The sequence below is a fragment of the Delphinapterus leucas genome, chromosome 10 (assembly GCF_059928025.1).
Source record: "Delphinapterus leucas isolate spDelLeu-1000000601 "Yukka" chromosome 10, BTC_Dleu_Yukka2, whole genome shotgun sequence".
Lineage (NCBI taxonomy): Eukaryota > Metazoa > Chordata > Mammalia > Artiodactyla > Monodontidae > Delphinapterus > Delphinapterus leucas.
In genome coordinates, this window is record NC_143138.1 from 69,189,243 (window position 1) to 69,202,402 (window position 13,160).

A 13,160-nucleotide genomic window follows, 5' to 3' on the forward strand; every position below is an offset into this window, starting at 1 on the left:
TGTCTTGGAGTGGTAAATGAGCATGCAATTTTAAGATTCCTTGGACAGGAAGATTGGAAGGGTTTTCCACACTGATTCTGGAAGCAATAATACTCACGCCCTCTAGCAGCGGAACAGGAGGACTACATGCTCCCATCAGGGTCTGCCGCAGAAACTCATCCAGATCAGACACTTTATCTCTGATGCCTAGATGAAGGAATCATACTGTCAGCCACAAAACACACAGAAATTAAACTAAGCAGAATACAGAGAAACTAAACGAGTGAAAATGGTTTAGAGGTTCATGTGTCATTTTAATATTTAACAGCCCAAAATATTGCTTCTTTGACAGCTTAAAAATAATCCTCCTCTAAACAGAGCTACTTCCTGGTTAGTTTAATAAGAGTTGTATCCAGAAAAAAGAGAATAGGCCCAACTCCCTGTTAGTATAATTTTACCCAAAAATGAACTACTTTATTTTTTATTATGGAAAATTTCAAATATATAGAAAAATAGAGAAAACAGTATAATGAATCCCCAGCTTCAAAAACTGTCACTTCATGGTCAACCTTTATATCTAGACCAGGAGCTGTTAGCAAACGACAAACTGTGGGCTAAATCTGGCCTGCTGTCTTTACTGTAAATAAAGTTTTATTGGAACACAGCCAACATCATTTTTTAAGTACTGCTTTCACATTACAAAGGTAGAGTTGAGCAGCTGTGACAGAAACCACAGGGCCTGAAAAGTCTAAAATATTTTACTATCTGGTCCTTTACAGCTACTTTGTCAACCCTGATCTACATCCTCACATACTCCCCCCGCCCCCTGAGACCCAACCATGGATTATTCAGAAACCAATTCCTGATATCATGTAATTTCATCTAATATAATCTCAGTATGCATTTCTAAAAGAAAATAACTTTTTGTATAACCACAATAACATCACACCTTTAAAAATTACAATAATTCCTTCATATCAAATACCTAGTCCATGTTCAACTTTCCAAAATGTCTCAAAAATGATTTTTTCAATTTGTTTGGTCAAATCATGATACAAATGAGAGCCGTACATTGCAGATGGTTAATATAGCAACTAAATCTCTTTTAATGTGTACGTATACCCCACACTCCCTCTTCTTCTTGCAGCATATTTGTTAAGACTCAACATTTTGTCCTATATAGAGTTTTTCAGAGTCTGGTTTTACTGGTTGCCTCCTTGTGGTAACCAGTTGCTCTACTGTCCTTTTCATTTTCTATAAATCAGTATTTAGATCTAGAGGCCTGATCAAATTCAGATTTGACTCTCTGGGGTTGGGGGTAAGATTACTTCATAAGTGGAGTTGTATCTTTCCATCAAGAGGCACATTCATTCTGGTTGTCTCTCCTTCTGTGATGTTAGCAGCTTTTAATGGTCACTACATAGATATACTGATTCATTAGGGGCTAAAAATGGTGATATTCTATCACCCCTTCTTCATTTACTAACCAAAACACTTCTATAAAGAAAAATTTCTCTTCTTCTACTATTTGATCACACAAAGAAGGCAGGATATATGCTTGATTCTCTTTATTCTTTCTCTGTATTTACCAGCCTTCAAAATTATCAGTTGGTTCTCCAGCATCATCCCAAAGCGACCAATGAGGGTTTTGTTTAAAAGATTCACCATGAAGTTACAGATTAAATCACATATATGTTTCAGGCCACTGCAGCTACTGTCCTATTGATGCTCAAAGTGTCTCATCTTTAAGAAGAGGGGGTCTCTTCAGGTTGGCTCCTGAGTCCTTTGACATAAGCGTAGTAAATAGTTATTGATCTCTTTTTCACTTTTGGTAAAAAAGATGTTCCGTGCTCCTCTTGTACATTTCCTGCCCCAGTCCAGCTTTATCCCACAATACACAAATAATGATTTCAAAATAACATCAACTCTACCATCAACAATATGATTACTAAAAACAGCTTGAGTTGTTGTTGCTACTTCGGCAATTTTTTTGGTTCCTTTTGGCATAGCCTTACTAGGGACATATATTTAAATTACTGTATTTGAAAGTCACTGAAATAGTTGTTCTCTGGGTAGTTACTTCACAAGCTCCATACACAGGCTTCTTTATTTGCTTCTGCATTTTTTTTTTTAATTGCCTTTTTCTTTCTTTTTTTTTTTTGCGGTACGCGGGCCTCTCACTGTTGCGGCCTCTCCCGTTGCAGAGCACAGGCTCTGGACGCGCAGGCTCAGCGGCCATGGCTCACGGGCCCAGCAGCTCCGTGGCGTGTGGGATCTTCCCGGACCGGGGCACAAACCTGTGTCCCCTGCATCGGCAGGCGGACTCTCAACCACTGTGCCACCAGGCAAGCCCCACAAATTACTTTTGTAATTTAATTTTGCTTTATAAGTTATATAAAATATTTACATGGTTCACAATTCAAATCTACAAAATAAGGTACATTCAGAAAATCCACCTTTTAACCTTGTCCCCTTCATCCTATTCCCTTCTTTACCCACAGGCAACTTTTTAAAATGGTGTATTCCTTATTGTTAATCAACTATAGCTCGATTAAAAAAAAAGATTCCCTTAGTTTTAAAAAACGAAGTTAACACACACATACACACGCATTCATACATCTTCCTCCTCCCTCATTCAATACATATTTTTCTTTATTCATATAACAAGATATCTGGAGACCATTCCTTGGATATATGTACATGGACCCACCCTGTTTCTTTTTTTAATGACTGATTGCACCTTTTATTATGAAGTACTCTTCTTTGGAAAGGTGATATATATTGATACACACACACACACACAAAGGAGTATTACTTAGCCATAAAAAGAATGAAATAATGCCATTTGCAGCAACATGGATGAACCAAGAGATTATCACTCTGCTGTACACCTGAAACCAATGCAACATTGTAAATCAACTACACTTCAATTAAAAAATAATAATAAAGTACCCTTCTTTGTTTCTTACAGTGCTTTCTGATCTGAATTCCACCTTTGTCAGATATCAAGACTGAGACTCCTGCTTTCTTTTCTATTTGCATTTGTCTATGTATCTTTGTCCATCCTTTTATGTTTATTCTTTCAGAATATCTCCATTTAGGTATGTCTCCTGTAATAGCACAGAAGTGGGTTTTATTTTGTGAGCCAACCTGAATTGTTTACTTTTAATAGAAGAGTAAGCCCATTAACATTTATTTATATTACCAAAAGATACGACCTCAATTCTGTCATATTGTTAAGTATTACATAAATTGCTTGTGTATGTGTACAGTCTTTCACTATGTGATCTATTTTATTTAAATATATACTTCTTCTTTTTAAAATCTATCTTTTGGCATTTACAAACATTTGTGTTTTTATTTCTTCTGGTTACTTTTTTTTTTTTTTTTTTTTTGTGGTACGCGGGCCTCTCCCTGTTGTGGCCTCTCCCGTTGTGGAGCACAGGCTCTGGACGTGCAGGCTTACCGGCCATGGCTCACGGGCCCAGCCGCTCCGCGGCACGTGGGATCTTCCCGGACTGGGGCACAAACCCGTGTCCCCTGCATCGGCAGGCGGACTCTCAACCACTGCGCCACCCCGGAAGCCCCTACTAATATCTTTATATAACCATTTTAGTCCTCTCTATTTTCGGACTATTTTCTATTTCTTTTTTTTTTTTTTTAATAAACAATACTAAAGTTAGCTATAATGTCTTTCTTCTCCTCTCTTTCAGCATCTCATTTCAGGTAAAATAGCCTTTTACTCCCAGTTAACACTTAAAAGGCAATTAGTTAAATTACTAGGCAATAAACCTGTTTTAAAAGGGGAGGAGGGATGAGTAAGCTTATACCACTGTATTCACTTGCTCGCCCCACTGTGGTCGTATATTTTTTATAGTTATACTGTATTTATGTTGTCAGAGCATGTAGCCTTAATATACTATACTGTCTCTCTTACAACAATCATTTAGCTCGAAGTTCTACAATCATATATACATTTAGTGTTTCACTAACAATTCTCAAGCTAATGTTTCTTCATTTGTTTTTCTTTTCTTTTAAAAACATTAATTAATTAATTAATTTATTTATTTATTTTTGCAGTACGCAGACCTCTCACTGCTGTGGCCTCTCCCGTTGCGGAGCACAGGCTCCAGACGCGCAGGCTCAGCGGCCATGGCTCACGGGCCTAGCCGCTCTGCGGCGTGTGGGATCTTCCTGGACCGGGACATGAACCCGTGTCCCCTGCATCGGCAGGCGGACTCTCAACCACTGCACCACCAGGGAAGCCTGCTCTGGAAGGATTTTATTCTACCCTTTTTTCCTCATCCTAACTTGACCTTGTATGAGACTCAACTGAAATCATTTTCTCTTGTTCATGTTTAAATGAGGTGAATTTTCCTATACTCTTAAGATGTGATAGTGGGCCAGGTAGCTTCATGTCTCTAGAGCTTCCTCTTACATTGTTTTTTCACAGAATGTTAAGGGCAAGCTAGAAGCCCACCGATAACCCAGGACTCTACATTTCTAAATACCATCCTTCAAAAAACAAAATGAAACAAAACAAAAAAACCTAGGGCTCCCTGGAGAAATGGCTGATTTCAGAGCTGAGGCAGGGAAAAGTTTCCTGAACAAGAAACTACTCAAAGAATAATGGGAACATAGCAAAGGACACATTTGCCAGCTTGAAGGGGTGTCCACTGGCCAAATCTAGGACAGTCTGAGCATCAAAATAAATAATGATAGTAAGGATTATAATCCACTGAATAAAATAATACTCATAAGTCTATACTGACATAGATACATAAATACACACATGCATACATGCATACATAAATACCTGTGTGTAAATGGTAGAAAAGAGAAAGCTCTTTCTATAGTAGAAAGCCAATTATGAAACGAAGAAGGAATTAGAAAATGCCATTTGGTAATCATTAGAGTAATAACTGTTTCAGATAAAAATTATCAGTGGATGCCAAAAAAGGTGGGTGAAGTTTGAAGAGTAATGAGATAGTTACATAATCTCAAAGTATCTTCCCACAAGATACTTACTAAGTAAAAACAGTAAAAGCAATTTTACAGTGGAAAAACTTGGCATATACCAATTTAATCAAGTGATGAAAGTTAATATCACAAGTTAGTTACAGGACAAACCAATAGCATGTGTCTCCTGAGATGATGCACCAGAAGGACACAGCATCACTTCTGCATTTCTCCTACCAAAAGTGCACAATTGGGCTTCCCTTGTGGCGCAGTGGTTGAGAGTCTGCCTGCCGATGCAGGGGACACGGGTTCGTGCCCCGGTCTGGGAAGATCCCACATGCCGCGGAGCAGCTGGGCCCGTGAGCCATGGCTGCTGAGCCTGTGCCTCCGGAGCCGTGCTCCGCAACAGGAGAGGCCACAACAGCGAGAGGCCCGCGTACCGCAAAAAAAAAAAAAAAAAAAGTGCACAATCTGAATCTAAGTAAACATCAGACAAACCCAAATTGTGAGACATTCTAAAAAATAGCCGGCCTGTACTCTTCAAAAACGTCAATGCCAAGAAGGACAAAGAAAGGTTAAGGAAACTAAAAAGATATGACAGCTAAATGCACTGAATCCTGGACGAGGAAAAGACATGAGAAATAATGAACAGTACTCAACCCAGGACACAATGAACGTTCCTGGGAAAATCAGCCTGTACCTTTCAAAGATGTCAAAGTCATGAAAGTCAAAGAAAGCATGAGGAACTGTCCCAGATTAAAGGAATCTTAGGAGACACGACAAATGAATGTTAACACATGATCCAGGATTTTCTTTTACTGTAGAAACATTTTACTACAAAAACATTATTGATAAAAACTGAACACGGTCTATAGATTAAATAACAGTATTATATCAAAGTTAATTTCCTGATTTTATTTTATTGTGTTCATGAATGTCTTTGTTTTTAGAAGTAAAGGGTAAAAGGAAATCACATGTACAACTGACTCTCATGGTTCATTAAAAAAGCCTCTGTGTGTGTGTGTGTGTGTGTGTGTGTGTGTGTGTGTGTGTGAGAGAGAGAGAGAGAGAGAGAGAGAGGGAGAGAGAGAGGACAAAGTAAATGTGGTAAAATGCCAACATTTGGGGAAAGTTGGCAGTAAGTCCCCAAGAATTTTCTATAATATTTTTGCAAATCTGAAGTATTTCTGTAAATCTGAAATTATGAAAAAATAAGAAGTTGAAAGTAAAGCATATAAGGTCTGGAATTTTCTTAAGGTCTGTCTTTCCTTTCTGCACATTTATATGACCCTTCTCTTTCTTTTGTCCTATTGTCTCTGTCCTACTTAATTTGGATTCTACTCCCAGTAGGGCTCTTTCCTGAAAGCGAGCTTCAGCTGGTTTATTCTAAGGGTCCACAGGTCCCAGATTGCTTGTAGGTCATAAGAGGGAGGACGATAAAATCAGAAAGAGAATCAATCTGGCCCAACATACTCAAAGACAACCAGACCTGCAAGTCTCAAACTTAAGAGAGTCTCACAGACCTACAGGATTATAAGCAACAGATGCTTCCTATGAATGTCATAAAAGCCTGAAGCTTAGTGAGCACAGAATATAATTTTTTTTAAAGGGAAATGTAAATTATTCCTTATAAATACTGTCATTCAAAATGCTAACCCAAAGAAGTTAGGAAGACCTATGTGCTTGGGAAACTGAAAACCTTAAGACTGTGGACAGCCCAAATTTTCCTACAGCAATACCACATCACGCCTTGATACGAAGTATCGCATTACCTTCCGGGGCTTCGAGGGTCTTCTTATTCTGCTCACACCACCCAATGGGGTAGAGGTCAGCCTTCCTGATGTCACACCAGAAGTCTGCTCTCCGGTCCTCCCCATAGCCATCGTAGCGGAGGAGGAGCAACTGCTCACAGGTGGTAATGATGGTGGCAACCCAGTAGGTTTCAGGATCGGTTTTCACAACCACCTCCAGTTTCATCCCAGGAGCAAATCCGTTCTGCAAACGTGTGTCCACCTGAACAGGGAAATGTTATTAACCACCAGAAAAACATCTCAAATGAATACTTCTTTGGCCAACATTCTTTAAGACTTACAATTCTGAAGCACTAAATGCAATAAAATCTTCTCAAGGGAAACCTGAGAAATTCCAATTCTAACTCACAGGAGTGATCCAAACGAAACAGGGACTAGCAATGCTGCTCTGTTCCATCTGACTCTGAAGGAGCTTTAAGAGAACTCAATATTCCACCAAAGCAGTCTATTATGATTATAGAATATGCTTTCTATTAAGTATACAAATCACTGAATGTTCACCATTTTAACAACCTTCAACACATTAAGTTTTCAAGAGTGATTTCTCGATCATTCAGAAGAAAATTTATGAAGCTAGAAAAGGTAAAGGACAAAAATAAGTTATACTGATAATAAATTAGTATAATATGTACCATACAAAAGGAGCCATATTTCCCAGTTTCCCTAAAACAGTCTGTGTTTACACCTGTTATTCTTGAATAATAATAATGCCTCTTATCTCTCTCAAAAGTGTCCTAATTTAGATGATAAATTATACGGTCACAAAGTTAGGGGTCTGCAATTCTGGAATTCCTGTATGTGTATACTAAAATTAAATAAATATATTATGGATAATGAGAGCCAGGTTTCTCACTGTGGGAGAAAGAAGTAAAAATAAGAAGAGGGGAATGGGACTTCCCTGGCAGTCCAGTGGTTAAGATTCCACGCTTCCACTGCAGGGGGCATGGGTTCAATCCCTGGTGAAGGAACTAAGATCCTGCATGCCGTATGGCACAGCCAAAAATAATAATAATAATAAAATAGAATAAAATTTTAAAAAGAAGGTAAAACCAGAATGAATCTTGTGGTGTTGATCTGAAATCAGAGGTGTGGATGCCAAAATGACTATGACGACTATGATATCTGCATAATCTCAAAGGTTCTCTCCACAAAATTCTTCTTAGTCGCAAAAGGGAAAACAGTAACATTACGGTGAAGAAATCTGGCAGACGCCACCTTAACTACCGGATCAAAGTTAACATCACCAGTCCTAAAACATCGATATCATATACCCTTGATATCATACCAGAAAAGCACATCATCATTTCTATGACATTCTTGCCAAATGCATAAACTCAAGCTAATCATGAGAAAACCCAAACGCAAACTGAGAAACATTCTACAAAGTAACTGGTATATGATATGTGCTTCAAAAGTATCCAGGCCATGAAAGACAGAGAGAGAATGAGGAACTGTCCCACGCTGGCGGAGACGATGGAGACATGACAACTAAGCGCAATGTGGCCATGATAACCACTAGAAAATGAGGGGCCTCCTGGAAAGGAGAGGCCAGAGAGGGAAAGTCCACATTCTGTGTAAAATTCCTCCCCATTCTAATCACTAACCTGCTGTACTCCTGAAAGGTAATCACTATCCTGACTTATAACACTACAGTTTAACACTGCCTGTGTTACAGGACTATGTTAGCAAAATTATGCAGTATGAATGTTTTTCTGTGTGGCACTTCTCTTGTCCAACATTGCTTATGAGATTCATTTGTGCTGTTGCATGTAACAGTACTTTATGTCTTCCCCTTCCTGTATAGTATTCCATTATACAAATATGCCATAATTTATCCATTCTAATGCTCCTCATAGTAGGCACTCTGGGTAGGTCACAGTTTTGGAAGACTACTGATAATATTCTCATAATTATATGAATAGTTTTGTATGTCATTTGATGCATACCTACATGGATTCCTATAATAAAAAGACAAATATTTTCCAAAGTGGCTATACCAATGTACTCTGCCAGTAGTATACAAGAAATCCTTCTGCCTTAACATTCTAACCAACATTACTGTATTTTCTACCTTTTTCATTTTAACCATTTTGAAACACGTATTATATTATCTCACTGTAATTTTAATTTGCATTTTCTGATTATTAATAGAGTTGAGAACCTTTTTATTTATTAGCCATTTAGATTTCTTCTTCCAGGGAATGCCTAAATTTCTTGCCAATTTTTAATTGAGTCAATATTCTGGATACAGTTTGTCAATTACTTGTATTACAAATATCACTTTCTTGATGGTGTTGTTTGATAAACATAAGTTATTAATTTTAATATACTCTGATTCATCAATATTTTTCCTTTAAAAAGTTAATGGTTTTTCTATATTTTTAAACAAACTTTTCCCTATCCGTAGGGGTCATAAGATATACTATTATATTATTTTCTAGAAGCCTTTTATATTGAGAACTAATATCCACCTTGAGTTAATCTCTGTGTGTGGTATTAGGTAGGGGTCAGGTTTTACTTGTTGGAATCCGTTAGTCAATTTCTACTTAAATTTTTTTTTGCTGTTTGACTTGGGTTGCAGTCAATCTACAGATCTATTTGGGGAGAACTGACATCTTTACAATAGTGAGTCTTGCAATAGATGAACAGGTATATTCCTTCATTTTAACTTATATAAATATTTGAAGTTTCTTTGCAAATATTTCTTACATTTTATTCCTAGCTATTTGATGTTTTTTATGTTATTGTAAATCACATCTTTCAGTTTCCATTTCTGTTTGTGGCTAGTATATAGAAATAAAAGGCTTTTTATACCGACCTTGTATCTAAAAATCTTGCTAAAATTACTCATTAATTCTAATAATATAGCTGTAAATTATTTTATTCATCTGCAAATAATGACTTTTTCCCTTCCTTCCTAATTCTTATACATTTTAATTGTTTTTCTTACCTTATTATATTGGCTAGATCCTCCAAAACAATATCAAACAGAAATCATGTTAACCAGCATGATTTTTGTCTTGTTCCATATTAAAAAGAAAGATGTATCATATTACCATTAATAAAGTTTGCTGTAGATTTTTTTATAGATACACTTCATCAAATTAAGGAAATTCCCATCTGTAGTTTGCTAAGAGTTTTATCATAAGTGGATGTGGAATTTTATCAATAATTTTCTTTATATATTGAGATGATAATGTGATTTTTCTCCTTTACTACTATGGTGAATTATACTCATTGATTTTCAAATGTTAAGCCACTTAGGCCATCTTGTATTCCTGGAAAAAATCGACTTATTAATGTACTATCCTTTTTAAATATAGCTACATTTAGTTTGGTATTATTTTTTATGCTATTTGTGCATTAGTCGTCATGAGTGACATGTCTCTGTAATTTTCCTTTCCTGAAATATTATTAGATTTGGTATCAAGGTTGTGCTGATCTCTAAACAAATTGGTACCCTACAATCAATATGGGATAGAATGATCAGACAGAAAGGAAACAGAAGACTTGAACAAGAGTATAAACCAACTAGAAACTAACAGACATATAGAGAACACTCCACTCAACAACAATACACATTCCTCTCAAATGTACATGGAACATTCTCCAGGACAGACCATAATTTTAGGCCAAAAACCAAATCATACAAAGTATCTTTTCTAATCACCATGAAATAAAACTGGAACTCAATAACAGAAGGAAAACTAGAAAATTCACAAATACGTGGATATGAAACACACTCTTTAATAGCCAATAGATCAAAGAAGAAATTACAAGGGAAATTAGAAAATACTTTGAGACAAATTATAACAAAAATACATCAAAATTTATGAGAGGCAGCAAAAGCAGCATTAAGCAGGAAATGTGTAGCTGTATGTGACTACACTAAAAAAGAAGGAAGATCTCAATCAACACCCTAACTTTACTTCCGAAGAAACTAGAAAAAGAAGAGCAAATGAAACCCAAAGCTAGCATAAGGAAGGAAATAATAAAGATTAGAGTAGTGATAAATAAAACAGAGAACAGAAAAACAATACAGGACTTCTGGGTTTCAATTTGACATGTAAGGATTTTTGCATGTTGGAACTCCTGTCCTAAGAAGAAAAAAAACCTCAACAAACTAAAAATCAACAACTCTTCTTAGATGCAGCAGAGAACTGAGGTCATAGGGCCAAACTGCTGTGCTCAAAATTGGGAGACAGACAGACAGATACAGAGAATTACAACATACTAGACAGAGCAGAAACCTCTGCAGGACTAAAACCAGGGTAGGAAACCTCAAACTGTAATTAATGAATTGCTAGAGGCTCAGTACGGACAAGATTGAGAGGTAAAAACTCCATGGGGGCCCAGTCTCAGGGCAGCCCACAGACTTCTCTGAGTTTACCGCCCCCCCCCGCCCCGCCCAGGAGTCCTACCAGGTTTTCACAATAAAGATCAGAGAAAAATCTCCTAGTACTTCTGGCAGAGGGAAGAATAAAGTAGCATTGTGAAATATATCCAAAGCATTCTGCTCTTCTTAACAAGACTAACCCTCAAGAAAAACTATTTTACTAGGTCCTAATCAACTAGTTTTACCAAAACTTTTACCAGAGTTTTCCTGATCTAAGGTAAGGGAAACACCCAACTCCAGCCCCCTCTAGCCTCCAAAATAGGGGAAAGGATATGCACAACTCAGGTTCACTAAAACACTGAGACCAGTTCACAGGGCCAGAGAATGCTTTTGCTCTCCTCACACCTTACCACCATATCAAGAGGGCTCCTGTAAAACAGAGGAGACAAAATAAATGACACCAAAGTAAATTTTAGCCTCTGACACCTATAGCTACAACAAACGGTAAAATCAACCTAACTTCTATCCAGGTAAACATAAAACACTAAAGACCTATTTATTTCTATTCCTTTTACTTAGTATAGTATGTCCAGCTTTCAACAAAAACTTACAGAGCTACTAAAAGACAAAAAACACAGTTTGAAGAAACGGAGCAGACATTAGAACCAGGCTCAGATATGGCAGAGATGTAACATACCAGGAATTTAAAACAACTGATTAATATGATAAGGGCTCTAAATGAAAAAAGTAGACAGATGGGTGATGCAAGAAGAGAGAAACTCCGAGGAAAAATCAAAATGAAATGGCAGACACCAAAAACACTCTAACAAAAATGAGGAATTCCTTGATGGGCTCAACCACAAGACTGGGGTCAGCCAGGGAAAGAATGTGTGAGCTAGAAAAAATGTCAATAGAAACTTTCAAAACTGAAAAGCAAAGAGAAAAAAGAATGAGAAAGTTGGAAAAGAATACCAAAGAACTGTGGGACAATTATAAAAAGTGTGACATAAGTGTACTATAAATATTGGAAGGAAAAGAGAGAAAGAATAGAAGAAATATTTGAAGCAATAATGATTGAGAATTTCCCAAAATTAATGATACCAAACCACAGATCCAAGAACCCCAGAGAATACCAAGCAGTATAAATAACACAAAAAAATCTATACCTAGGCATAAGATACTCAAACTGCAGAAAAACAAAGACAAAGAAAAAACTCTTGAAAGACGACAGAGGAGAAAAAAATACCTTACCTATAGAGAAGCAAGGATAAAAATTACATCAGACTTCTCTTAAGAAAACACTCAAGTAAGAAAATAGTGGGGTGAAATATTTAAATTACGTAAAGAAAAAAGACACCAACTTAGAATTCTGCACTCAGCAAAATAAAAGACTTTTCTCAAACAAAAATTGAGAAACTTTGTTGCCAGTAATATTTCTTGCAAGAAATATTAAAATAAATTCTTCAGAGAATTCCCTGGCAGTCCAGTGGTTAGGAACTCCACGCTTTCACTGCCGAGGGCCCAGGTTCAATCCCTGGTCAGGGAACTAAGATCCCGCAAGCCACACAGCGCGGCTGGGAAACTTCATTCATTCATTCCTCAGAAAGAAGGAAAATGATATATGTCAGAAACTAGATCTACATAAAGGAAGAGCAATAGAATAAATGAATAAATATATAATAAACATATAAAAGAATCAACGTAGATAAAATCTAATTTTTCTTATTCTTAATATATCTAACAGATAACTGTTCAAACTAATAACAGCAACAAATTATTTGGTGATTATAGCTTATGCGTAAGTGAAACGAATGATAACAATGTTATAAGGCCTGGGAGGGAGTAATTGGGAATACTCTGATATTAGCTACTGGCACTATCCATGAAATGGTATAGTGTTACTTGAAAGAGAACTTGGGTTAGTTGTAAATGTATACTGCAAAAACAAGGGCAACCACTAAAAAAGTTTTTAAAAGTATAATGATGTGCTAAGTGAAATAAGCCAACATAAAAGGACAAATATTGTATGATTTCACTTATGTGCAATAGGCAAATTCACAGAGACAGAAAGTATA

The 13,160-nt window shown here is 36.7% G+C and overlaps 1 protein-coding gene across 3 annotated transcripts in view; it reads right to left on the reverse strand.

The window, feature by feature from the left end:
• SFMBT1 (Scm like with four mbt domains 1) overlaps positions 1 to 13,160 on the reverse strand; it is a 131,061-nt gene that overhangs the window by 29,245 nt on the left and 88,656 nt on the right. For 2 of the 3 annotated variants that reach the window (XM_022572870.2, XM_089919459.1), the window contains 3 exons: positions 6,711 to 6,951; positions 2,949 to 3,089; positions 98 to 186 (listed from right to left, as the gene is read on the reverse strand). In XM_022572870.2, the coding sequence (XP_022428578.1) occupies positions 98 to 186; positions 2,949 to 3,089; positions 6,711 to 6,951 (471 nt within the window). The remainder of the gene's footprint in view (positions 1 to 97; positions 187 to 2,948; positions 3,090 to 6,710; positions 6,952 to 13,160) is intronic. The other variant, XM_022572871.2, reaches the window with a different exon arrangement.